This window comes from Apostichopus japonicus, chromosome 4 (genome assembly GCF_037975245.1).
Source record: "Apostichopus japonicus isolate 1M-3 chromosome 4, ASM3797524v1, whole genome shotgun sequence".
In the NCBI taxonomy this organism is placed as follows: Eukaryota; Metazoa; Echinodermata; class Holothuroidea; order Aspidochirotida; family Stichopodidae; genus Apostichopus; species Apostichopus japonicus.
Window position 1 is genome coordinate 171,073 of NC_092564.1, and position 27,541 is coordinate 198,613.

Below are 27,541 nucleotides of genomic sequence, written 5' to 3' on the forward strand. Positions count from 1 at the left end.
GTACAAAACTTAAATGTCATATAAATATACCTTAAAAATAATGCATCTAAATGGCAGCCTTAAGCAGATGCCTTCATTGCTATGAGTAGCCAACAATAACTTTGACAGTGCTTTATATACAGGATAATGAAAATTCACCTATTGATGCTGTGTTCTGGTCATGTGGTATGAGTGCCAGGATACCTTGTGGGGTACAGACAGTTAAATAACAATTTGTCGTACTGTACTCTGGTCATGTGGTATGAGTGCCAGGATACCTTGTGGGGTACAGACAGTTAAATTAAATTAAAATTTGTCTCTCAAGAACTTAACAAGAACTAAATCCTTCTACCTAGCCAAACATATACCTTAATGCATCTAAGTGGCAGCCTAAAGTTGATGCCTTTATTGCTATGAGTAGCCAACAATAACTTTGACAGTGCTTTATATACTGGATAATAAATATTAACTTGTTGATACTGTACTCTGGTCATGTGGTATGAGTGCCAGGTTACCTTGTGGGGTACAGACAGTTCAATTACAATATGTCTCTCAAGAACTTAATAAGAACTAAATCCATCTACCTAGCAAACAATGAAAATTCTTCAATATAAATTCATCTAATTGACAGCGATAATCTATACAAAAAAAATACTTATTATTCGCATTGTAGGACTTAAGAATATATGAGTACAAGTGTAGCTTGTGGGGTACAGAACTTAAATGTCATATCAACATACCTTAATGCATCTAAATGGCAGCCTAAAGTAGATGCCTTCATTGCTATGAGTAGCCAACGGTATTTTTTACAGTGCTTTATATGCTGGATAATAAATATTAACTTGTTGATACTTTACTCTGGTCATGTTGTATGAGTGCCAGGATACCTTGTGGGGTACAGACAGTTAAATTACAATTTGTCGTACTGTACTCTGGTCATGTGGTATGAGTGTCAGGATACCTTGAGGGGTACAGACAGTTCAATTACAATTTGTCTCTCAAGAACTTAAAAAGAAGTAAATCCATCTACCTAGCAAACAATGAAAATTCTTCAATATAAATTCATCTCATTGACAGCGATAATCCATACAGAAAAATACTTATCATTCGCATTGTAGGACCTAATATTATATGAGTACCAGTGTAGCTTGTGCGGTACAGAACTTTAATGTGATATAAATATACCTTAATGCATCTAAGTGGAAGCCTTAAGTAGATGCCTTCATTGCTATGAGTAGTCAACAATATTTTTTAACAGTGCTTTATATACTGGATAATAAATATTAACTTGTTGATACTGTACTCTGGTCATGTGGTATGAGTGCCAGGATACCTTGTGGGGTACAGACAGTTAAATTAAATTAATATTTGTCTCTCAAGAACTTAAGAAGAACTAAATCCTTCTACCTAGCTAACAATGGATATTCCTTGATATGAATTCATTGATTGACCATGGTATACTGTACAGTAAAATTTTTATTCGCAACGTTGGACTTAAGATTATATGAGTACCAGTTAAACTTGTGGGGTACAGAACTTTAATGTGATATAAACATACCTTAATGCATCTAAATGGCAGCCTAGAGTAGATGCCTTCATTGCTATGAGTAGCCAACAATATTTTTTACAGTGCTTTATATACAGGATAATGAAAATTAACTTGATACTGTACTCTGGTCATGTGGTATGAGTGTCGGGATACCTTGTGGGGTACAGACTGTGAAATTAAATTACAATTTGTCTCTCAAGAACTTAACAAGAACTTAAACTTTCGACCTAGCAGACAATGGCAGTTCCTTGATATGAATTCATCTAATTGACAGATGTAATCTGTTCAGGAAAATACTTTTTTACTCCCATTGTAGGACCTAAGATTATATGAGTTCAAGTGTAGCTTGTGGGGTACAGAACTTTAATGTAATATAAATATACCTTAATGCATCCTTGTTGCAGCCTAAAGTAGATGCCTTCATTGCTATTAGAAGATAACAATAACTTTGACCCTGGCTTTATACTGGATAATGAAAATTCACCTATTGATGCTGTATTCTGGCCATGTTTTATGAGTGCCAGGATACCTTGTGGTGTACAGAAAGTGAAATAAAACTTCAATTTGGCTCAAAAGAACTAAATCCTTCTACCTAGCAAACAATGGAAATTTCTTGATATGAATTCATCTAATTGACAGTGGTAATCTGTACAGTAAATTTATTCTTTTCATTGTAGGACCTAAATATTATATGAGTACAAGTGTAGCTTGTGGGGTACAAAATTCAAATGTGATATAAGTATACCTTAATGCATCTAAGTTGCAGCCTAAAGTAGATGCCTTCGTTGCTATAAGATGCCAAACAATAACTTTGACCCAGGTTTTATACTGGAATATGAAAATTCACCTATTGATGCTGTATTCTGGTTATGTTGTATGAGTGCCAGGATACCTTGTGGGGTACAGAGAGTGAAATTAAATACAATTTTTCTCTAAAGAACTTAAATTTTCGACCCAGCAAACAATGGAAATTCCTTGATATGAATTCATCTAATTGATAGCGATAATCTGTACAGGAAAATACTTATTATTTGCATAATTATAGGACCTAAATATAAACCAGTGTATGGCTTGTGGGGTACAGAACTATAATGTGATATAAGTATACCTTAATGTATCTAATAGCACCCTAAAGTAGAAACCTTCATTTACCTTGTGGGATACAGACAGTGAGATTCCATTTGTTTCTCATGACCTTAACCTTCAACCTTGCAAACAATGCAAATATTACTTTGATAAATAAAGTATTAACTGGAGATGACTTCATGGGCCATTCCACGTTAGAGCCAAATTTGACAAAAAAAAATCGATCTCCTCCTCACTCGGACATGTAGCTTAAGTCAGAAAAATATTTACTTTATGCTTTGGCAATCTGCAGTTGTGTTATGACAATTGGTTTAGCTACTCTCATGCTGTATGAGATAGCATGCTTAAGTACACATCACGTAAGTTGCGCAGAGAAAAGAACAAAATTCTACTTCTTTGAAGAAACCAAGAAATCCTGTGGAGTGTTATGGAAAAAGGGCATGTGGAGGAATAAATTCAAGGCCAACTCTGATTGAAATATGTTATATGTAGGTTTTGGCAATGATACTACGTCATGCGTCTTGCATTGTAGAAAACAATCTAAGACCAAGTGATAGTTCACTGGAGGATGGAGGGCTTGGATACCATATTGGGGGAAATGAGCCCATTTGACAAACCTGATTGGCTTCTTCACTTTTCCGCAGCAAATCTGCCATATAATCAAAGGAAGGCTTCTGATAAATGTACAAGACCATAGTATCAACTGAAATTGTTGAATATCGAGATAGTGATAATTACACATAACAGAATGAATTGCGTATTAATTGCAACAAACCCTGCATCAAACAGCCAGATGCGTATTCCTACGTCAGGACACTACGGGAGAGAGAACAAGGAAATCTTTAAATAACAGTGACTAATGGCAATAATGCGACAGTTTGTTTCAGTATTGGATCATAGAAACGAAGTATGGTAAAATGTGGCCAAGACATACATACAAAGTATGCCAAACTGTAGCAGCTGGACGAAACAATTTGGGGGAATCCCGAAGTGACGTCAATTGTGACATCACTCAAAATTACCCCACAGCTGTGGCCTCGCTAACCATTTAGTATATACACCAGCAGAAAACCAGCACATTTAAGATCTCAAGACATTTATGGTTCGCTTATTATTACCTAATTTGACCAAAAGGTAGAAATTGAGGACAATCTTACCTAGGTTAGAGAGAACAAGGAAAACTTCATGTAGCCAACCGGAGACTAGTGGCAATAATGCAACAGTCTCTGCATGAGAGTCCCATGCTATGGACCACAAAATGCGCCTTAAATATGACATTTTGGCGGGGCATAATTTCCACCCATTAAATTTGGCAAATTAGATCGTTGGGAATGGTTGTGTTTGTAATGCGGAATATGAAATCGAATATCCAGAAAATAATTACCTCAGCCCATGCTCCCCCCTCCTCCACCGGTGAATATTTTTTATCCAACTGTTGAAAGTGATTTTCCCTCAACCGACCAGTGTTGGGGCCAAGGCCTCACTGCCTCCTTTATAATCACAATCCCCATTTATTGGGCCACTTCTAATAGGGCTCCTGGTATCAGTGGTTCCAGAATTCACGTTTGGAAAAGACCAAAATGAAGTGATAGTGATCAGGTACTGGTAGAGGGGCATAGGGGCAGGAACCGCCCGCCCCCCCCCCAGAACTGTTTAAGAAATAATTTTCAGGGTTCCTACATGCAAACTGGTAATATGTTAAGTCCAAAATCAAAATTCTTTTTAAGTTATTTTGATTGCCCTCGGGAGGGCGGGGGTGGGGGGTATCTACCCGTGGTCCTGAAGAGGGGTCTCAGAGAAGGGGACAATCCTTCCCCCTTGGAAAGTTGCTGCATTTAAGAGAGTTTTGAATTTTCTATAAATTTGGTAGTTTTTTAGTATGCTAAGCCCCCTCGTGGCCCCCAGGATCCACCAGTATTAACAATTTCATCTGAAAGTAGCTATGGGAATAAATAGTGAGAGTTAATAACTAGAAATGTGCTTAAAAATTGCATGTAAAACAAGCCTATCAACAGTATCCACAGTGGTACTGGGGGTGATGAGTTCTTCACAACGATACTGCATTCTTCTTATTTCATGAATCCCCTGTTCTCATTTGTTTGCCCTGTACATGCCTACCAAGGAAGGACCAATCAGAGATCCTATAGAACTTATGGCATTCAAAAGCTTGAGCTGAAAGAGTCACAAAGTTACAATCAAATTTGTGGCTTAACTCAGTTTGTTGATATTGCACATATAGAAGGTAGCAATGTCCTCACATAAGGACACACAGCAATTAAAGCTGCCTTAGGGGAAGTAATTGACCCTTTCATGGTGGATTAGCTTTCTGCCAAGGTCTTTTATTAGCTGAAACACAAAGACTTCAGTCCTTTATTTCAGTAGGCAAGGGGATTCAAATTAACTACACATGGCCTACCTTGATTGGCAGAAGGGTGAGGGTGGGAGCAGGGAGCTGCTGTTAGAGTAGCAGCTCCCTGGTGGGAGGGTATCATGTTTTACTTTATTAGGTATTACTGTGTGGCAGTGGACAGTACTTGTGTCAGGGAGCTGCTACTAGCAGCTCCCTGCTTGTGTCAAACAACTTTTCTCTGGGAATTAATTTTACTGAACAGTATTATCTATCTGCATGCCTATCGTATTTCAATTCAGGCTTACAATTGGTAATATCAAATTAAAGTCCAATTCACAGTTTGCTTATGAATTTCTGAAAACAAACTTCCGAAGTAGATTCAATGTTTGTTAACCTAAATTCACTCTGACCAGGTGGGTATATGGAGAAAAGCTGTCACAATCGAAAGAAATATTTCTGTTGCCCTTATGGCGGTATCGATTTACCCTAATATCACTGCGACTGCCTATTTTAGTAAGGTTCATTACACAAATGTAAACAAAATAGTCTTCAATGCAGTCCCATTCGTATCGAACACTATTTAAAATTCCACGGAGGAAACGTCTGAAATCACCTGCGTATTCATTGCAATGGAAGCAAATTACACAATTTGCAAGCTACATCGGTAAAACCGATAGAAAGATACCTTTCAAGAGAAGGAACAGCTTAAACATGAAAGTGATAGTAAAGGCCTAGGTTTATAACGGTCATAAACAACACAGAGAGATTTGATTGGCGGGTGATCTGTTTGGCGGGACTTGCATATATTGATCGAAGTTTGTAGAATCTACACCCTCCTTAAAAATTATGGCAGCATTTATTCAGTTCAGCATTTTTAACGACAGATAACTCAATAAAGCTAATGACTATTGATATGAAAAATGCACAGAAATGTGTTATTTTCACTGACATTTCAGTGCAATAAACTGGGATGGTCAAAGTTTAAATTTGGCAAACCCTGAATGGGACTGTTAAACAATTTATGGAAACATAGTAGCAATTGCTGCAGATTCTCAATATTCTATAATACAAAATCACTGAACGTTATTTATCATCAGTCTCATGTTGTGCTGTAAATGTAATTGTCTTCTTGAAAAGCTTTGTTCACTTCAGTCTTGTTATCATTTATGAGACATTAAATTCCTGCAAATGTTTCTCCATTACTAGTTTGGACAGTACTTTAGAATGGGAAAGTTATTACACCTAATTATGTCTTGAACTTAAGTATTGTGTTGCCAATTTTAAAGAAACGAGGTCTAATTTTCTAACCATACTAGAAGATATGTAAACAAGCTTCTTTTCTTCTAAGACGTATTTCTGTGTGACTGATCAATTTTCAAAAAATTTTATGTGTATATAGGCTATGAACAAGTGGATCAGTTGCTCATTAAGTAATTGCATATATGCAAGAAAAGAGTTCTGGCATTTCGTCAGCAGACAAATGTTCTTTGTGGGATTGCACAGCCAGATGTGGGAATTGCAAACACTGCATTGCCCTGATGAATTATTTAGGGGTTAGGGGCAAAAATATAAGCACACTTTTAAAAAATAGCCCATATGATAAAATGTTTCAATTTATACTGTCAGTCCACTTCGTTTCAACATTTTGTACACTAACTTGGTTGAAATATTACGAGGTTGAGCTTTGACACCGGTTGCATGATACAAATGCGTCAGCTATCCCAGAGAGCAATTTGAGGAATTCACAGATAATCCATGTGTACAGATTTCCTGTAGACATTTGTTTCAGTTGTTCATGTGATCTGATTGGGCAACTGAAGTCGAGCAGGTAAACATGTGTTTGAGTAACCATAGAAATGAAGTTACACATATTGTTCATGAAGACTGTGTTTGAGCCCGATTTGGGCCATTTGATCCCTAAAACCGTGTAAGAGTAATTGTTTTAGACTCAGAAAACCACATAGAAATAATAACAGTTAACTTTGTTACATTAAACACTTTTACAGTGTTGCAAACACAGTGTTGCAAAGTGAATCTTGAATTAGCATAAATAGCTTAGCAGCTCAACACATTTGAGAGATAGAAAGATGACAACAAAGCATTAAAGAAGTGGTAACTACTTTGCACACATGTTAAATATATTTCAATTATATATTCAATTATGTTCAATAAAAACCAAAATAACTGATAATAGCAAATACAAACAAGTGATAACTAATAATAACCATAATAACAAATGTGAAAAACATTGTACTCTTTGTGTTACAGGGGAAAATGAAGCAAAATACAGCAATACCTGTCTTTTCTATAAGTGAAGCTGGCATTGCCAATGTAGGAAAATACTCTGGACTTTGTTATTTTGTACAAAAATAATGGAAAGCATATGCTTATGTTCAATGCCGAACTGTGTATTCTCCTATAATGCTCATTTCCCCCACCCCCCACCCCCACATCACCCATTATCAGACACGATTTTGATCTTTTCTGCCAAAAAATTGTAGCAGAAAGTGTACTCAGTGAATACCTAACTGTGTATTCTCAGATAATGCAAGTGAAGCTGGCATTGTCACTCTAGGAAACTACTTTGGACTTTGTTATTTTGTACAAAAATAATGGAAAGCATATATGCTTATGTTCAATACAGAACTGTGTATTTTCTATAATGCTCGTGTCCCCCACCCTCCTCCCCAAAGATAGTGGAATATGCTCAATGCAAAATTATAATCTCCAATAATGCCAATGCACAATGATGATGGAATGCATATAAGCTTAATGCATTACTGTATATTCTCCTATAATGATCGTGCCCCCACCTACGCACAATTAGATACACTTTTGGACTTTTTTTCCAAAAAAATTATATTCTCCAATAATGGTAGTGCAGCTGGCATTGTCACTCTAGAAAAATACTTTGGAATTTTGTCATTTTGTACAAAGATGGTGGAGTATGCTCAATGCATAACTGTTTATTCTCCTATAATGCTCGTGCCCCCACCTACGCACAATTAGATACACTTTTGGACTTTTTTTCTGAATTAAAATTATATTCTCCATTATTGCCAGTGCAGCTGGAATTGCCACTCTAGGAAAATACTCTGGGACTTTGTCATTTGGTACAAAGATGGTGGAATATGCTCAATGCATAACTGTTTATTCTCCTATAATGATCGTGCCCCCACCTACGCACAATTAGATACACTTTTGGACTTTTTTTCCAAAAAAATTATATTCTCCAATAATGGTAGTGCAGCTGGCATTGTCACTCTAGGAAAATACTTTGGAATTTTGTCATTTTGTACAAAGATGGTGGAATATGCTCAATGCATTACTGTTTATTCTCCTATAATGCTCGTGCCCCTACCTACGCACAATTAGATACACTTTTGGACTTTTTTTCTGAATTAAAATTATATTCTCCATTATTGCCAGTGCAGCTGGTATTGCCACTCTAGGAAAATACTCTGGGACTTTGTCATTTGGTACAAAGATGGTGGAATATGCTCAATGCATAACTGTTTATTCTCCTATAATGATCGTGCCCCCACCTACGCACAATTAGATACACTTTTGGACTTTTTTTCCAAAAAAAATTATATTCTCCAATAATGGTAGTGCAGCTGGCATTGTCACTCTAGGAAAATACTTTGGAATTTTGTCATTTTGTACAAAGATGGTGGAATATGCTCAATGCATTACTGTTTATTCTCCTATAATGTTCGTGCCCCTACCTACGCACAATTAGATACACTTTTGGACTTTTTTTCTGAATTAAAATTATATTCTCCATTATTGCCAGTGCAGCTGGTATTGCCACTCTAGGAAAATACTCTGGGACTTTGTCATTTGGTACAAAGATGGTGGAATATGCTCAATGCATAACTGTTTATTCTCCTATAATGATCGTGCCCCCACCTACGCACAATTAGATACACTTTTGGACTTTTTTTCCAAAAAAAATTATATTCTCCAATAATGGTAGTGCAGCTGGCATTGTCACTCTAGGAAAATACTTTGGAATTTTGTCATTTTGTACAAAGATGGTGGAATATGCTCAATGCATAACTGTTTATTCTCCTATAATGCTCGTGCCCCCACCTACGCACAATTGGATACACTTTTGGACTTTTTTTCTGAATTAAAATTATATTCTCCATTATTGCCAGTGCAGCTGGTATTGCCACTCTAGGAAAATACTCTGGACTTTGTCATTTTGTACAAAGATGGTGGAATATGCTCAATGCATAACTGTTTATTCTTCTATAATGCTCGTGCCCCCACCTACACACAATCAGATACACTTTTGGACTTTATTTCTGAAGAAAAAAAAAATTATAATATCCATTATTGCCAATGCACAATGATGATGGAATGCAAATAAGCTTAATGCATTACTGTATATTCTCCTATAATGATCGTGCCCCCACCTACGCACAATTAGATACACTTTTGGACTTTTTTTCCAAAAAAATTACATTCTCCAATAATGGTAGTGCAGCTGGCATTGTCACTCTAGGAAAATACTTTGGAATTTTGTCATTTTGTACAAAGATGGTGGAATATGCTCAATGCATAACTGTTTATTCTCCTATAATGCTCGTGCCCCACCTACGAACAATTAGATACACTTTTGAACTTTTTTTCTGAATTAAAATTATATTCTCCATTATTGCCAGTGCAGCTGGTATTGCCACTCTAGGAAAATACTCTGGGACTTTGTCATTTTGTACAAAGATGGTGGAATATGCTCAATGCATAACTGTTTATTCTCCTATAATGCTCGAGCCCCCACCCACACACAATCACATACACTTTTGGATTTTGTTTCTGAAAAAAACTATATTCTCCAATAATGCCAATGCAGTTGGCATTGCCACTCTAGGAAAATACTCTGGACTTTATCATTTGTACAAAGATGGTGGAATATGCTCAATGCATAACTGTATATTCTCCTATAATGCTCGTGCCCCCACCTACGCACAATTAGATACACTTTTGGACTTTTATTCTGAAAACAAAAAATCATATTCTCCAATAATGCCATGCAGCTGGCATTGCCACTCTAGGAAAATACTTTGGAATTTTGTCATTTTGTACAAAGATGGTGGAATATGCTCAATGCATAACTGTTTATTCTCCTATCATAACGTTAGTGCCCCCACCTACACACAATCAGATACACTTTTGGACTTTATTTCTGAGGAAAAAAAAATTATAATCTCCAATAATGCCAATGCACAATGATGATGGAATGCATATGATATGTATTACTGGATATTCTCCTATAATGATCGTGCCCCCACCCACACACAATCAGATACACTTTTGGACTTTGTTTCTGAAAAAATTATATTCTCCAATAATGCCAATGCAGCTAGCATTGCCACTCCAGGAAAATACTTTAGACTTTGCCATTTGTACAAAAATAATGGAAAGCGTATATGCTCTTGTTTATGTTAAATAGTTTAGTTTAGAGACCCAAAGATGAAGAAGCCTGACATTAGCTTATTTGAGGCCATATATACGTGTTAGATCGTGGACGAACACCGGCTTATTTCAAGCCTTCTCTTTACGATAAGTGTTCAAAGGATAACGAGGCAGGTGTGTGATTTTGCTCCCATTCCTGCTACCGGGACCGCCATTTAATGTCCCCGTCCTACGGACTACAGTGTATACCCCAGCATCTGACCACTGTCTCAAATACTGAGGTAGGCAAAGGCACCCCATTTGACATCAATGCAGTGCAGCCATGACAAACAAAGTTGTTTCAAAACCAAATGCACAACTGTGTATTGTTCTATATAATGCTCATGACCCCCCCCCCACTCCCCACAACCTGCTATCAGATACAATTCTGGCCATTTTTTCCCTGCAAAAACAAAAGTGCAGCAGAAAGTGTACTCAGTGAATACCTAACTGTGTATTCTCTAATGATTTATCAATCTATCAGACACACTTCTGGACTTTTTTTCTGAACAAAAAATTGTAGCAGAAAGTGTACACAGAATATGCACTCAGTATTCTCTAATAATGCCAGTGCAGCTGGCATTGCCACTTTATAAAAATATGCTGGACTTTTGTCATTTTGTAAAAAGATGGTGGAATGTGTATATGCCTAATGCATTACACTGTATATTCTCCTATAATGCTTGTGTTTTCTATAAGTGAAGCTGGCATAGCCAGTCTAGGTACATACTTCAGATTAGACACACTTTTGGACTTTTTTTCTGCAGCAAAAAATGGAACAGAAAGTGTACTCAGTAAAAAACCTTACTGTGTATTCTATAATAATGCCAGAGAAGCTGGCATTGCCAATCTAGGAAATTACTCTGGACTTTGTCATTTTGTACAAATATGGTGGAATGTGTATATGCTTAATGCATAACTGTATATTCTCTGTACTCAGTATTCTCTAATAATGCCAGTGCAGCTGGCATTGCCACTTTATGAAAATACGCTGGACTTTTGTCATTTTGTAATAATGCTTGTCCACAATTTTGTATAATACTTGTCCCCACCCCCCCCCCCTCCACAAACTCTCAGACACAATTCTGGACTATTTTCTCAACAGAAAAAATGTAGCAGAAAGATAGCAGATATTGTACTCAAAAAGTGTACTCAGTATTCTCTAATAAACCATTGCCACTCTAGGAAAATACTTATACTTTGGCATCTACACAAAGCCAAAAAATGTCGCGTCTAAATGCTTGGCAGTTTTAATGATGACGAAATGTTTCTAATGCAATCCTTAATGTTTTTCCAGGTCCTTCCTGAAAAATTGGCTGGATAATTTTCCATGCATACTAAAATCTTATCCTTTCCAGGAAGGGTCCCTCTCTTGATGTATTTCTTGAAGTGTTTAGTTAAAATATCCTTGTCTTCTTCTGGCCACTTTCTTGGAATGCCTTTTAAAGAGAGAAATGCAAAAATACAGGAAAACTAAGTCACTTCATTTATCAATATAATTGTTATTTTCAAAATTAGACAGTGACTCAAGGTCGAAAATTTTTGTGGCATTGCAAAAAACATAAATGGATAACTTCTATCAGTCATGCAACATACCAAAATAAATTCCTTGACTCTTTGAGATATTAATATTTTCATACTGTATACTCATCAATTTCAGAAGGTGAAATTCATAGTTTATGACACATTCCTGTCAGAAACAACACATGAAGTGGCTAGGACGCATATGATAGACTATTCTCTTATCAAAGGACAAGATAACAATTTAAACTTAACAAGGACATGTCTTAGTAAGTATGCAGTATCTATATAATACTTGAAGACAAGAAATATATCAATATTTAGGTAATAGAAGTTTGCAACTTTCTGCATCCTTTTGTATGATTTTCACAACCTCATTGACCTCACAATGCCATAACGTCATACAAAAGAAGAAATCTAACTTCAAATGGTGAAATTAAAGGAAAAAAGTTAGAACTTTCAACATTGTCAAATTGCTGAATATCTTAGTTTGCTTTTTTTGTGATTGATACATGTAGAAAACTTGATGGACATGTCACAAGGGTGGAAAATGGCGACAAAATGCAAAAAGCTGCTTAAAGTTTGCTACAAAGGAGCTAACCACTCTTCAAAAAGCAGGACATATATAGAAAAATAAATGTACTTAAAATAAGTTTGTTTCAATCGACTATCACCAACCATAGCAAATTTTATGCCTCAAGTTTAAGTATTTTGTTATGAAACTAGGCTTTGCTAGTGCTTCTCAGTTTGTGTTTCCAAGATGAGCATTTGGAAAGTTAGTTAGTTATTCTCATTTTTTCTCCATCACCAGGTGAGAAAGAAATCCATAAACATACAAAGTACGCAGACAGTCCATCTGTCTACTCAGTAGCCTTCATCACTCAATATACATCAAAGCCACAACTAACATTTCTTACCGGAAGTGTTTTTTGGTTTCCTTTCTGTTTTTGAGGTACTTGGCTGAGCATCCTTAGCTCTATAACACATCTGTTCAGAATGTTCAGGAATTTCTGTAAAACAGAAATAAAATTATGCATTACATTTACAGCAGCACACATAAAACTAATACACATCAAAACTTTGATTCATTCAATGAAGTAGGTCTTTAGATCAAAGCCACAACAAGTGACATTTCTCACCTGAAGTCATTTTATCCATCTTTTCATTCTGCTCAATTGTTTCACCTTCCTCCTCCAAGACCTGAGTAAGTTCTGTAGAGGAAAAAGTTTTTTCTATGAAATTAGCTCAGCAACCTACATAACACTCAGAAAGTAACATGATTTCTCATAAAATGTAAGGATTGTTTTATACAAGATTTGGAAGACCCTAACTAATGTTATAAGAGTTGTTAAGTATGTCATACTTAGTAGACTAATTGGTTCACTGCCCTCATTCTTTAAAATTTACCCAGCTTTCATATTAGCAAACTTTGAATCCAGTAGTACATCAACAGTAATTGATCCAAACATAAATGTTAGGCAAACTTAAGATGCACTTATGAACATGCTTTTTTTTTATATATAAATTTTCCACACAAACAACAAATTCAACCCGCAGCTACCATCTATATTGCAGTTTAGTGACTTGAATCTAGAGAATGAAGGATATATCTTTAAAAACTAATGACCCAAGGTACAGACTAGTATCAGAAATACATTCTTAAATAGGTGGTGTCATCTTCAAAGATCTGTAGTACAAAATGCCCCAGCATTGTCAGCAGACTTTGCATGATGTCACTTTTATTTCATTTTTTGTTTTGGTGCGTTTCATCTGCGAGTCAAAATCTACACATATACGATAGTTGTGCAGTAGTTCTGCTCTCCTACGTGCGGTGATTTATTTATACAGCCCAGCCATCTCATTGCAGTTTTAACTTCTGTAAACATACCTATTTCGTCCAACGAGATCTCGTCTAAGGTCCTCCCAACAAAATTTGAAGACTTGCCCGAGTCGACTGCCATGAGTAGGTTTGCTACTTTTGCCTTTTCTAGGGTGCTGCTTGGAAGCCTATAATGTTGATGGTGAACAGCCATAGAATGGCCCAAGTGCTCAGCAAGCCATTGAGCTTGGTGCTCCCCCAGGGCAAACACTTGTACCTCACTTCAAAGCCTTCCTTATCGCACTTTAGTTCAACATGATGGAAGCAGTCCTGTTGTGGGGTGATCCTTTTATGAAACTACACAAAAAGAGATAACATCACAAAACATATAACATCAAGAAAACACATGCAGTGACTTTGAAAGCAGTTAAAAGCAGAAGCAAAATGATGTTTTAGACATCCTAACCTGAAATAAACCTATACATACGTCACCCGATACTGGCTCCATGTAGTTCCAAGTAGCTAGCTCATCTTTTAAGTGAGAAGTACTGAAATAATGTAAGAAATGCCACTTCAACTAAAATTACAGAAATGTCCAATGGGCATTTCCATGAAAAAGTGGACATGGGCTCAAAATATAAAATCTGCAATCACATTTTGTCATTGGTTAAATGTTGTTGCAAACATATCCAAGTTTGTGGAATCAATATGATACCTTCCTAAATATTGATTGAATTTTAGAAATTTGCATATGAAGTGAAAGGATGCTGTAATGCAAATTTTGTGCACAAATTATTAACAGATTTGTTTTTGTTCTCCTAAGAAATTAAATGGTAATACTCAACTGATTTGTACATTTATTGCTTACATAGTGCACTAACTTCAGATATCACTACCAACCTTTTGAATATATAATCAAAAATAATATATTTTTTGCTTTATTCAAACCTCTATGTACTGTAGCTGATGTAACATGAGTTATTGAAATTATTATTTTTTCCCCATACATCAAATATGACACTATTAAAAATCTCATAATTGGATTTTGGTTTCTACTCATCATCTCAAATGTGAAACAAGTAAAGAAATGTTGTGCACCCCACTATGTTTACGTCGGGTAGGTGATGCAAATGGTAACGTGAGTTACCATGTTACGTGAGTTATCATACAGTATTATCATGCTTATAATGTCAGTGTAGTAGACAATTATGGAATAACAATTAGTTAAAAACCACTTGCGATTATTACTATTTTTTAGTTATCCCGTCTATAATCCATTAATAACATCTGGTAAATGTCAGTCTTTCCATTTATGAAATAAATGAATGAAAAAATAATAATTGTAAAAATTCTTTCAATTTCTTCCACATGGTAGCCTAACACCTCACTAAGTCAATCTGGTAATCTAGCCTAACCATCTGTTTATTTGCTGAAATTGTGACACAGTTATAAGATATCTATGGAATACTTATATTATTGCTATTATCTTTGACCACATGGTAGCCTAACACCACACTAAGTCAATGGGAAAATCTTGCATAACCATCGGTATGCAAAAAAAAATGTCACACTTTGCATAGGATTCGGGTAATAAGTTAGGAACCGGGTAGTATCACGACGGGTGGGTACCCGGATACCCCTTGCAAACACTAGTTAATGTGCGTGTAAATGTCTTACAATTTAACCCTTTCGTATGCTAAAAGGAATTTTGATTTTGGTACATTAAGCTAGGCCAGATATAAGAAACGGGGGCTGCTAATGCTGTTAGACAGTGTTAGACATAGTAACCCATAACCATATAGATACATCCAACATGAAATATTCCTCAATACTATCACAGGGCCTATTTAACCTCGCCACTTGCAATTTAACAAACTTTATCATTGATGTCAATTGTTTTGGCCATTTCCTCCACTGTTCATTGGCTCTACTGTTGAATGATATGGAGCACTGCAGTGATTCCTACATAATATGAAACTGCAAATAAGTTAATAACAGGTACACTGTGTTACAAAGTGAACACAAGAAGTAATTTTATTAAAGCTTGAAACTGTTACATAAAAATTAGTAAGATTGAATTGTGTCAGCAACTTATTTTTTATTAACTGTTATGCGTGGACAAATTGTAACGTGAGTTACCGTGTCTTGCATCATTTTTATGCAACTGGACAATGATATAGGAATTTTTTGGCAACCTATATGTTTACTATAGTAGGTAAGGTATAACTACCAAATTTCACTTGTCTTAGAGTTCACTTAGTATGAGGACACTTTTTAAGTAAAATTTGTTTACCAGTTTTGGCGCTTTTAGATATCAGTGTACGTGAGTTACCGACTCAATTTTCCCTATACAATCTACATGAAGCAAATATTTGATTTTTTTGATTTTTTTTTTACTTAGGTATGCCGTCAGCATTGTGGTAACTACTATAGAAGAAGTAATGTTGTGTTAGTAAAATATATGGTACAAAGAGAAGACGAAAAACATCAAAAATTAATGTGAGTTACTGTGGAAATGCAAAACTTGACAAAAAATGTTAGTTTATGACTAACTCAAAAAATAAATAAACAACGGTACTTAGCCGTGTGTTAAAGGTTAATAACCACTGTGGTTTCTCAAGTTCTGTAATAGTAATATGCATGATACCAAGTTTAATATAACCATCATGTAATGTACCTGTTAAAATCTAACTTAAATTTGCAGTTCTACAATTTGCATATTCACACATTTGACCCTGTGAGGCTGTGACCCTGTTAATAAATATGATATACAAGGAACCAAAACATTTAAGGTCTGATACAATGCTACCAGTGAAATAAACTTCTCTTCTTTAGACTGTACTGAGAGTTTCACATTTTAATCAGATAACTTGACTATCTATAAAGCAGACTGTATGTGCTAATACCATGGAAGCGCTACAGTAATACAATGTACCTGGCAGTTAACAAACCTTTGAAGTCAAAACTAAAAGAAACCCCCCCCCCAACATGACCCCCCAAAAAAGTAAATGGTTTATTCATAAAGTGCCCATTTGTTGTGAATAAAATGAGACTACTGGTCTAACCAGGGAGTTGTCCATAACAACTCCCTGGACAGAGCATGAATTTTCTCTATGCAGACTCTTTCCAAATGCATAAGCTTTATCACTGTGCAAATGGGTTACAGTACATGCTTGTAGTGATACCATATGCATTCCTCCTCTCTAGTGACTGTTCCCAGTAGCAAGACATATGATCCCATCCAGCTCTCACATAGGCCTATGGTCTTCTTGTAATGACTATACACAGTGAATTCATGAGAGTTCAATCTGGCTGTAAGGCATGTTTATAAATGAAATCTGATACATTCCTTTCGAAGTTGCAGAGAAAACAAGTGCACTATTTCCATGGTTTCTTCCTTATAAGATGGGAGTATACTGTTGTCTACATAATAACTACCAAATGGGAAAATTTCCTGTTCATCCTAGAATTGCCTTTCCCATGGATAGTTTGAATGCACCAAGTAACTTCACTGACACAAACTACTTGTAAGGCCTATAATGATAAATATTTTCTGTAAGTTAAGTCCAATTATGCATTTTATTGTAAAATAACCTCACAAGGAAACCAAATTGTCTTTTATTTCTTTGCAATGTCACACCTTCACATGATGAATTTTGAAATAACAATTAAACCCAAATAGGCCAAAAGCCTGTCCCATATGATTTCACCCCATTTAGCCCAGAAGGTTTGACCCCTTAAAGTTACTTAGACCATCTAGGTCATTCACAAAAAAATTGTCAGCTCAACCTCAGTGGTCAGGTTCGGACCCCAGACCCCCTGAAAAAGACCACCCTATCTGGCCCATGGACCAAACTTTGTCAGAAGGAAGTAGTATGGTTGTACATTACAAAAAAGGCAAAACTGACAAAATTCCTGGTCGGGAAGGGGTTGTCAGACCCCCCACTAAGTCACCCCCAGTCGGGTTGATTTCACCCCATCTAGCCCATGGACCAAACTTTGGCAAAAGGAAGTAGCATGGTAGTATGTTACAAAAATGGAAAAACTGACAAACTTGTTGGTCGGGAAGGTGATGTCAGACCCCCACAAAGTGTACCCTGACCCACCCCCCAAAAGGCGGGTTGATTTCACCCCATCTAGCCCATGGACCAAACTTTGTCAGAAGGATGTAGTATGGCTGTACATTACAAAAAAGGCAAAACTGACAAAATTCCTGGTCGGGAAGGGGTTGTCAGACCCCCCACTAAGTCACCCCCAGTCGGGTTGATTTCACCCCATCTAGCCCATGGACCAAACTTTGTCAGAAGGAAGTAGTATGGCTGTACATTACAAAAAAGGCAAAAACTGACAAAATTCCTGGTCGGGAAGGGGTTGTCAGACCCCCCACTAGGTCACCCCCAGTCGGGTTGATTTCACCCCATCTAGCCCATGGACCAAACTTTGGCAAAACCAAACTTTGTCAAAAGTTAGTAGTATGGATGTACATTACAAAAAGTAAAACTGACAAAATTCCCAGTCGGGGAGGTGTTGTCAGACCCCAACAAATGTCACCCTCACCCACTCCAAAAGGCGGGTTGATTTCACCCCATCTTAGCCCACAGACTTAACTTTGTCGAAAGGAATTAGTATGTCTGTACATTAAAATAAAGGAAAATCTGACAAAATTGCTGGTCGGGAAGGGGTTTTCAGACCCCCCCAAAAGGTGCCCCCACCCAGCCAATTCAATTCACGCAATCTAATCATAGACCAGAATTTTGTTTAAAGAAAGTATTCAAGACATTGTATTATAAAACATGGAAAAACTTACCAAATGGTCTGAAAGCAAAGATGTACCCATTCTGGTCACATGGGCCCCTTTTGTATTTGTGTAACATAATATATACCGTAAAATCAAGAAATGGATACATGTAGAACCAGGAACAAATGTTAAATATGAAAAGTTTTTACACTTGTAAAGCAGATTCCTTTGCATGAAAAATGTAGAAAATAACAACATGCTTTCAACAGGACCAGTCCCAGTTCATGTTGGTAGAATAAGTTTGCTTGTTCAACATGGTTGTTTGGACTGGCAATTACCATACTTGTGTCTTCAATATGACAAACAGTCATGGAAAACTATAATAATTATTATTTAACAAGATAATTTAATTTAGGAAATACCATCCACAAAAGAGGAAATAGTTACAGCTAGAACCCCACCAAACATTGCATTTGAACAAACATGGCGAATGTGGCCTCACTCAGTTTTAAGGCCCTTCTGTTATCGGGCACAATGCGAGTTAAAGGTTTTAAAATACAAATGGTTATTCTTAAAAGTCTATGTCTTTTTGATTAGTTCCTATGATACAGTACGTCTCTGTCATTGTTCACCATCAGGTCACTTGCATAATTCTGTTGTGTCCATCTTATCAATCCACCTCTTCTGCAAATATTTTAAGTAAAGTGTGATTTGTAAACAAATTGCTAAGGTAAAGCTTACCAGTTACAGGATTTTCGACAGATAAACCGCAGTTATGAAGCCCCGATCAAGATTGACTTGCCAAATTTGGGTTCAAAATGTGAAAATTATTAGATATAAAATAAAGGGAAATCCAGATATCTGATTTTTCAGACAAGTAGTGTCTGCACGATTTGAATAATGCACTTATTTTCCAGCATTCTTGTCTGGAACACAACTTTTTTGGGGTGGTCTGAAAGGGGAAGGGTACACCCGCCACAACACCCCCTCAATCAGACACTAAATACAGATCAAATAGTTGAAATATGCTCTTGGTTTTTTTTTTTTTTTTTTTTTTTGGGGGGGGGGGGAATACTGCCTTTTCACCTATGATGTAAATCAAATTAAACTTCCAGATTTTGTAAATATTCCTTGATTTCAACCAAATAATCTTTATACTGGCATATGTTACCAATTGTAGGTTTAAAAAGAAACAATATGAGTACTTAATTATTGGTTGCAATAGTACAATGTTAGCTACTATAGTAATCTAACCCATAGGATATATATTTAAGGAAACGCCAAAAATGAAATGAAAACAATTGCACAAGGAAAGTATGCATTCGTAACACAAAAACAGCTGAAGCAGGGGAGGGGGGGGTAGCTTCAATAATATAATTGAGTGGTCAAGCCTCCCCCCCCCAAATAAACTTCTTTGATTGACCAATTATATACCTGTCATATCTATAACTATTTGAAAAGGCTTCAGAAAGTAGAAGAATGTTCCAATAACGATATCTAATATGCCAAAGGGTCCCCAATATTTTTTTCGTTCCACCTCTGCTGTAACACCATATATTATGGGACCAAGCAGATAACTGGGTTGCAGGCCATTAACTATAGCAGGTCTTATTTTTTACATGAATAAAACATGGGAATAGAGCAATTTGGTGAAAGTGGAGGACCAACTATGGTCACATAACAGGATGTGGGCAAGGTTGTACAGTAATACAGACATAAGACAAAGAGGGTCAATGTATTGTCTTATGAATTAAAACATTTCCAGCAAAAGGCAGGAGAAACTCCTCCCACAAGATTCTCATCTATATCAGTATGTTTATTAGGCCAGGGATGCCTACCCATAATTTTTACTTAGGTGCTATAGTAAAAAAAAATCAAAATGTTTTAAACTGACCAAAAACAGGAGCATCATTGTGTTTCAGTCACTTCCTTGCCTAGCAACTTTGGACTGCTTGTCACCAAAAAAGATGAAGCAATTAAGAAAGGCAAGCCATAATGGACATTGAAGGCTCTTTTGAATTACATAGAATATCTCCTCTCATAAATATAATCATTAAATATTTATTTTTGTAATAATTATGTTTATATTTTTATCATCTCAGTTCATGGGTAAAAGACACTGGGTAGGGGCTCTTTGTAGGGGTCTGACAACCCCTTCCGAACAGCAATTTTGTCAGATATTCCTTTTTTTTAACGTACAGACATACTACCTTCTTTTGACAAAATTTGGTCTATGGGCTAGAAGGGGTGAAATCAACCCGCCTTTTGGGGTTGGGTGAGGGTGACCTTTGTGGGGGTCTGACAACACCTTCCCGACTAGGAATTTTGCCAGTTATACACTTTTGGTAATGTACATCCATACTACTTCCTTTTGACAAAGTTTGGTCCATGGGCTAGATGGGATGAAATCAACCCTACTGGGGGTGACTTAGTGGGGGGTCTGACAACCCCTTCCCGACCAGGAATTTTGTCAGTTTTACACTTTTTGTAATGTACATCCATACTACTACCTTTTGACAAAGTTTGGTATTGCAAAAGTTTGGTCCATGGGCTAGATGGGGTGAAATCAACCCGACTGGGGTGACCTAGTGGGGGGTCTGACAACCCTTTCCCGACCAGGAATTTTGTCAGTTTTGCCTTTTTTGTAATGTACAGCCATACTACTTCCTTCTGACAAAGTTTGGTCCATGGGCTAGATGGGGTGAAATCAACCCGACTGGGGGTGACCTAGTTGGGTGTCTGACAACCCCTTCCCGACCAGGAAATTTGTCAGTTTTGCCTTTTTTGTAATGTACAGCCATACTACTTCCTTCTGACAAAGTTTGGTCCATGGGCTAGATGGGGTGAAATTAACCCGTCCAGGGGTTATTTTTCAGGGGGTCTGGGGTCCGAACCCGACCACTGGGGTTGAGCTGACAATTTTTTTGTGAATGACCTAGATGGTCTAAGTAACTTTAAGGGGTCAAACCTTCTGGGCTAAATGGGGTGAAATCATATGGGACAGGCTCCCAGACTAAAACAATCCAAGCATGTTTCTCTGTGTATACAAGCTGGGTGTCTACCTCATTGAAAGATGGATTCCAGCTATGTGGGCATGTACTGTACTGTGCTTCTCTGTGCTGTGAAGGGGGGGGGGAGGGGGAAGGGAGGGGGAAACAGAATGTTTGATTGTCACAAGGCAAAACCTTTCACTAAAAGGGTGGTATATCCATGGGCATCTGCAGAAAGCTTGCATGGCAGGGGCAAACACATTTCCAAGGTTAAATAAAAAATGTTTTGACTTATGCTGGCGACATAATGTCATTATCACATTGAGTGTCAAAGGCGCAAAGCCCTTGATTTTATAAATTAGATTGCTTCTGTGGCAATTTCCAATGCCAAAATCTTTGTGTTCCAGGATATTTTTAAGTAAACAATATGCCTTTGATTAAAGTTAAATACCAGTTCACAACATTTGTGGTACCTTTTGTTTGATTTTGTGGGGGAAGGGGGAGGGGGAATTCCCAAGATGCATTTCCCAAAATGCATTTACCAATATTCAAATGATTAGCAATAAGTGGGAAAAATCAGCCCTTGATGCCAAAAATAGCACCATGTTGCATCTATGCTTCTTAAACATGAAAGAGATTATTCTAAAGGAATACAGACCTTGAAAGTGTCTTCTACAAACTATATTGTTAGAACTAGGTGAGCATAAAATGTGTAATTGTCATAATCCCAAAATGTCTGCCTTGTTCCAGGCGGAATACCAATTAAGCCTAATTTTAATTATATCTTTTCAAATAAATGAAAAGGCATGTATACAAATAAGGGTCAAGAGACCCGGCAGAAGCTCTAATAAAAGGTTAAGTCTATATAGATGATGCTAGGGGCTCAGCGGGCCGTGGACCCTACTGATGCATTTTTCATATATAGTCAAGCGGGAAAAAAAAAACAATTTACCTAAAGTTTGCTCTAAAAATTGATGAGTAAGAGGTACTGTTTCGGTTCTAATGTTCAAGTGTGTGGAGTAGGATTCTCTTAAAGAGAATCTAACAAAAGAGAATCTAACAAAAATTCTCCGCTTCCTGTATAGTCATGGTTTATTTGGTTTTAATTCCATCATTGCAACTTACACTTATCTAGCGTCATACTTTCATTGTGTCACATTTTGTACTTCTCATTCGACTGCCAAGTATTGCTGACGAAGGTCCCAGGGGGACCGAAAATTCCAATATATTTTCTAAAACTTACTCCTTATTTGTCAATTATGAGTCATATCTTATTTCTCTGGTTTTCTCTAATAATATTTTCTTTTGGAGTAAACGTGGATTTTCGTTATATATTATATATCTATATATATATATATATATAACTTTCGGCCCAAAAATTCTTTGCCCCCCCCCCAAACTGAAATGGTCCTGTACGCCTATGCAATAAAGGCAACATTTAAAGCAACATTACTACTACATTGATCACCCTACAGCAAGTAGAGTGCTATAATTGGGGACTATACAGACTACCTTTAAGTAGCCTGGTAAATCACAACCATTTACTTGTTCAAGTTCCATTGTTACAGGTTCATCTGGCTCCTATGGATAGGTACATTGATTGCCTGTCCTAAACTATTCAGGCATAACAAAGAACCCACTGTTAGCCCTACTGAATTTAGTGTGGCTCACAGACAACTAATCTGCTAAGCTTCTTAAGTTCTGGCTAACTTTCTGTCAACAATAAAACTAAAGTGAGAGCCTATATTTAGAGAGATAAACTAACTAGTACTGCATGTTAGCAAGTGTTTAGTGTATAATTTGTTAAATAGTGTACAGTGCTAGATTTTACTGTAGATAAATTCAAAGCAAACAATCGTGTATTATGGTGCCTAAAATATTTGAAAGAATTAAGACGTGTAATAATTTGAAAATATTTGTCGAAATGTTTTACTTTTCCCAACTTATATCACTGAAAACAGATCCATATACCTATTACAAAGAAATGATAGGCTTACTATAGTGTTCATTTGGGATGCACAGAATCTTCTCAGAACCCAATCTTCTAAATTCTTAATGTTATGCTGTATTGGCCCCAAATATGCCAGATATTCAAATATGGTCACATTTGATCAAAATTCTTAAACTGTTTTATTACCACCTTGGAGGAAATGTACCTCACTGGGACATTCAGTCTTCTTATGTGTTCATTTCAAATATCTGAGAACAATTTGGCAAGTAAAGACCTCCAGGAATGTACTCTTTGGAAACTTCTAGCAATTATAGAGTGCTTTACTTTGGGGCCTATACAGACTTTTCAGTTCCTTGCTATTACTTTCTGTTAACTACAGTACATATATGACTTAAGTGGAATCATAGGCCTATTTTTAAAGAGATTAACTGGTACTGCATGGTAGCAATTGTATATAGTGATTAATTTTTAAAAGAGTGTAGTGAACCTATACAGAGCTAGAAAAACATAGATAAATTCATAGCATGTTCATTTTATCCTCATTAACGGTGACATCCCTATGTTCCGACGTCTCTATGTTCCGACGTCTCTATGTTCCGATGTCTCTATGTTCCGACAATTTGTTTGGACTCTTAATTTTTTTTGACCAAAATTTTTTCTGACCCAATTTTTTGGGGGAGACTCAATCTTTTTGGTCCCCCATTTTTAGGACCAAATTTTTGGGTGGACTTAATTTTTTGGGCCCCAAATTTTTGGGGACCCAATTTTTTTGGGGGGACTCAATTTTTTGGACCAACATTTTTTCTGACCTACCTTTTTTTGGGGGACACAATTTTTTGGACGCACCACAATTTTTTTCATGAAAAAGAAGGGCCCAAAGTTTGTTATGAGTTTGTTTTGGTCCGAAAAAAGTTGGTCCGAAAACATGTTGGTCAAAAATTTGGGTCCAAAAAAAGTTAAGTCCGAAAAAATTTGGGTAAAAAAAATTGAATCCAAAAAAATTGTCAGAACATAGAGACGTCGGAACATAGAGATGTCAGAACATAGAGATGTCAGAACATAGAGATGTCAGAACATAGAGATGTAACCTCATTAACAGTACTAATATAAATGGATGCAGATCCTTATATATACCTTTGGTGAAGAACTGATAGGCTTACTATAGTGCTGATGTGGGATGTGCAGATATAACATTATTGTTACAATTAATTAATTATAACTGAGTACTTGCATTTCATTTAGTGGACTGCTGAGTCCAAGGCCCCCCGAGTCCCAGTCCAGCAAAAGTGGACCCGAGTCAGGACTCAGGTCCAGACTACAGCTTTGATATTTAGAGCATGGAGAATGGGGGTACCAGGGAATAATTTAGTGCTCAAATTTTGCGTAGCAGTTCTGAGGTTTTTCATTTCTTTAGCTTAAAATCGTTGAAAACACTAGGGTTATGCATGCAAAAACTGCTACACAATTTTTCCATTGGTGTAGGAATTTGACCAGATTGTGTAGCAAAATGAGAAGGGATACTGGATAAATTATTTGCTGGGTATAGTGCAGATGAAGAAAATACTAAAGTTGGGCTTTCCTGCAAGAGGTCCCGTGCTAATGACAGCTGGTGGGGTTTGGAAACAACCAGTTACCATGCACCACAAACTCAGATATTAACAAAAGGGACCATCATCAGGGCCCCCCAGTCCCCTACATGGCCCCCAGTCAGCTCATTTGGCCCCACCCCTAATAAAGGTCCCTATTTCGGCATTTAAAAGAAAATTTAAAAGATAACACAAACCTAAGAATTAATTTACACATGACATCTTATGGCATTTATAAGCTATGTCTACCATCAGAATGCCATAGCAAACTTTAATATTTCGTTGTTGCCATAACAATGACTAAACCTCATCGACCTCCAGATCGGTATGATACTATGACACTCCAGTGCCACCTTCAGTTTCGCAACAAAAAAATTACTAGGCCGCCTAGCATGCTTTTACTACTACTATAAAAATGCGAGTATTGTAAGTTGATGTTTTTTTTAACAATTGAGTCGGCATTTTCAAATATAAACAAGTACTACTGGCCTGGGAAATAACATATACATATTGCACCAAAATACAAGGAGGTTTCTAAAATCCAAAAAATTCTCAATAGACACCCCTCCCCACACACAACCATAGTGTACTAGTAAATAACATTTTCAAAATGGGGTGCTAAAGGGGAATCCCTCCCCTTATACTCCTCCCCACGTTTCCTACACCTAACCAGTACTGTCTTATAACCTATTTTATTGCACCATATCTCATCTAGGAGCTTTCTAAAATCCAAAAATTCTCAAAGAGGGAGGGGGACACCCCTTAATCCCCTTGCACCCCTCTCCCAACTTTTCTCCACACAACAATTACTGGGAAATTACCTATAAATATTGCACCATATTTCATCTAGGTTTCTAAAATCAAAAAATTTCTCAGAGGACACCCCTCCCCACACACAACCATAGTACTAAGGAATGGGCCAAAGCCAAAAATGGTCATCACTATACCTGGAATTTGAACATTGCCACTTAGGCTCATTTCACCCATGGTTATGAGAACAACTAACCAAAGTTCTGTAATCATTAAAAAAAATTACGATAATTCGCATAACTGTGGAATGCGGTCATTCCAAAATGCAGGTAGCACGATCCTAATGTGGTGGGACGGAATTTTAGAAAAATGAGGTAATTACATATGGGAACAAAGTTGAAGTTTTCTGTTTTTGACGTTATAAATGGCTATTAATTAGGATACTTTATGCACTATAAAATGTATCAATAGTAGTTCTTGAACGAAGAAAAAAATAAAACGAAAGTGTTCAATTCCGTCCCACCACATTTTTGAACATATTTTTTTATTTTCCAAGGGGGAAAAAAATGATAATTTTTTTTAAACTCTCCAAACTATCAACTATGTATGCAACTGACACCTCTGAGTGGAGAAAATATAAATATTTCATTCTGGATAGACAGGGGGGTAGTCCAACATTTTCGTGGTGGGACGGAAACAAGTTGTGGTGGGACAGAATTTTAAATGAAGGGCATCTTCAAACAGCATGTCTGGTCCAAAATTTTCCTCTGTCACTCAAGATTACAAATTTATATTCAGACTCCTTGAACACCCGACCTAATAACAATGTGATCAATTGATTATACTTCAAAATGTTACGTATCTGGATATTCCATACATACTGTACACATCACATCAGTTTTGAACCTGATGTGTCAAAACAACACATTTTTTGGAAAATTGAGATTGGGTTTTTTATCATGCATAAAAAATCCCATCACTATAGAAATAGTCCTAGTTGTTCACCCCAGGTTTCTTTTTTGGCCCTCTTGGAGTCTTGGCTTTCCTAAACTATCCATTCTAAAACATGTGCTTTTGAATTGATATCATCTGCTGATGAGCAATAATCCATGTGCACAAGAAAAGTCAAGTTGTTATGGTACTCATGACGTGAATCATACAAGATAGAAGAGCTAGATTGCAAGAATTAAGGTAAGAATTCATTCTGCTTCTCAATACTGTAGTAATAAATTAGTTTACCTCCAGTTTATTGTTATAGGCAATTCAGACAATTTGGTAGTGATAATTATGATTTAGCCTAAGCTGTTGCCTAACAGACTATGTTATACAGTAAAGGTTTAAAACAAAACTTATACTATACTGAGAGGTAGAAATGTGTAGCCTCCAGTACTAATGCAAGGAAGCAAACCTGTTAGATGAAATATTACATATTTTGCATGAGTTGTCTAGCCTAGCAAATTTATGTTTTAGCCTAAGCTGTTGCCTAACACGATATGGGATGATGCCTAAGCTGTTGCCGTCTAACATACTACTGTAAGTTGGATTTTGAAACTTGTAGCCTACGATGCAGAAAAGTGAACCAAAACACCATGTAGGCTAGTTGAAATATATTGTGCAGGAAGTGTATACTGTCTATGCCTGTTATTCAGCCTGTTCGTAACTGCACATTATGAGGCCAATCTCATGACATATTGCATTTGTAATACACAATTCACAGGATGGTGAAGCCATCTTATTCTTTCTTTCTATTCACATGTTG

At 36.7% G+C, this 27,541-nt stretch overlaps 2 protein-coding genes across 4 annotated transcripts in view; both read right to left on the bottom strand.

Annotated features, from left to right (window-relative positions):
• The window catches only part of LOC139966055 (cilia- and flagella-associated protein 410-like), a 207,265-nt gene that overhangs the window by 49,571 nt on the left and 130,153 nt on the right, over window positions 1-27,541 (bottom strand). The gene's annotated exons all lie outside the window — the stretch shown is intronic.
• LOC139966058 (uncharacterized) overlaps window positions 7,071-27,541 on the bottom strand; it is a 46,164-nt gene continuing 25,693 nt past the window's right edge. Inside the window, exons 2-5 of one of the 2 annotated variants that reach the window (XM_071968708.1) lie at window positions 13,837-14,124; window positions 13,088-13,159; window positions 12,866-12,958; window positions 7,071-11,866 (exon numbers count right to left, since the gene is read on the bottom strand). In XM_071968708.1, coding sequence (XP_071824809.1) covers window positions 11,661-11,866; window positions 12,866-12,958; window positions 13,088-13,159; window positions 13,837-13,981 — 516 coding nt within the window. In that variant the 5' untranslated portion in view covers window positions 13,982-14,124 and the 3' untranslated portion in view covers window positions 7,071-11,660. Of the gene's footprint in view, window positions 11,867-12,865; window positions 12,959-13,087; window positions 13,160-13,836; window positions 16,073-27,541 lie in introns of those variants that run through there. The other variant, XM_071968710.1, reaches the window with a different exon arrangement.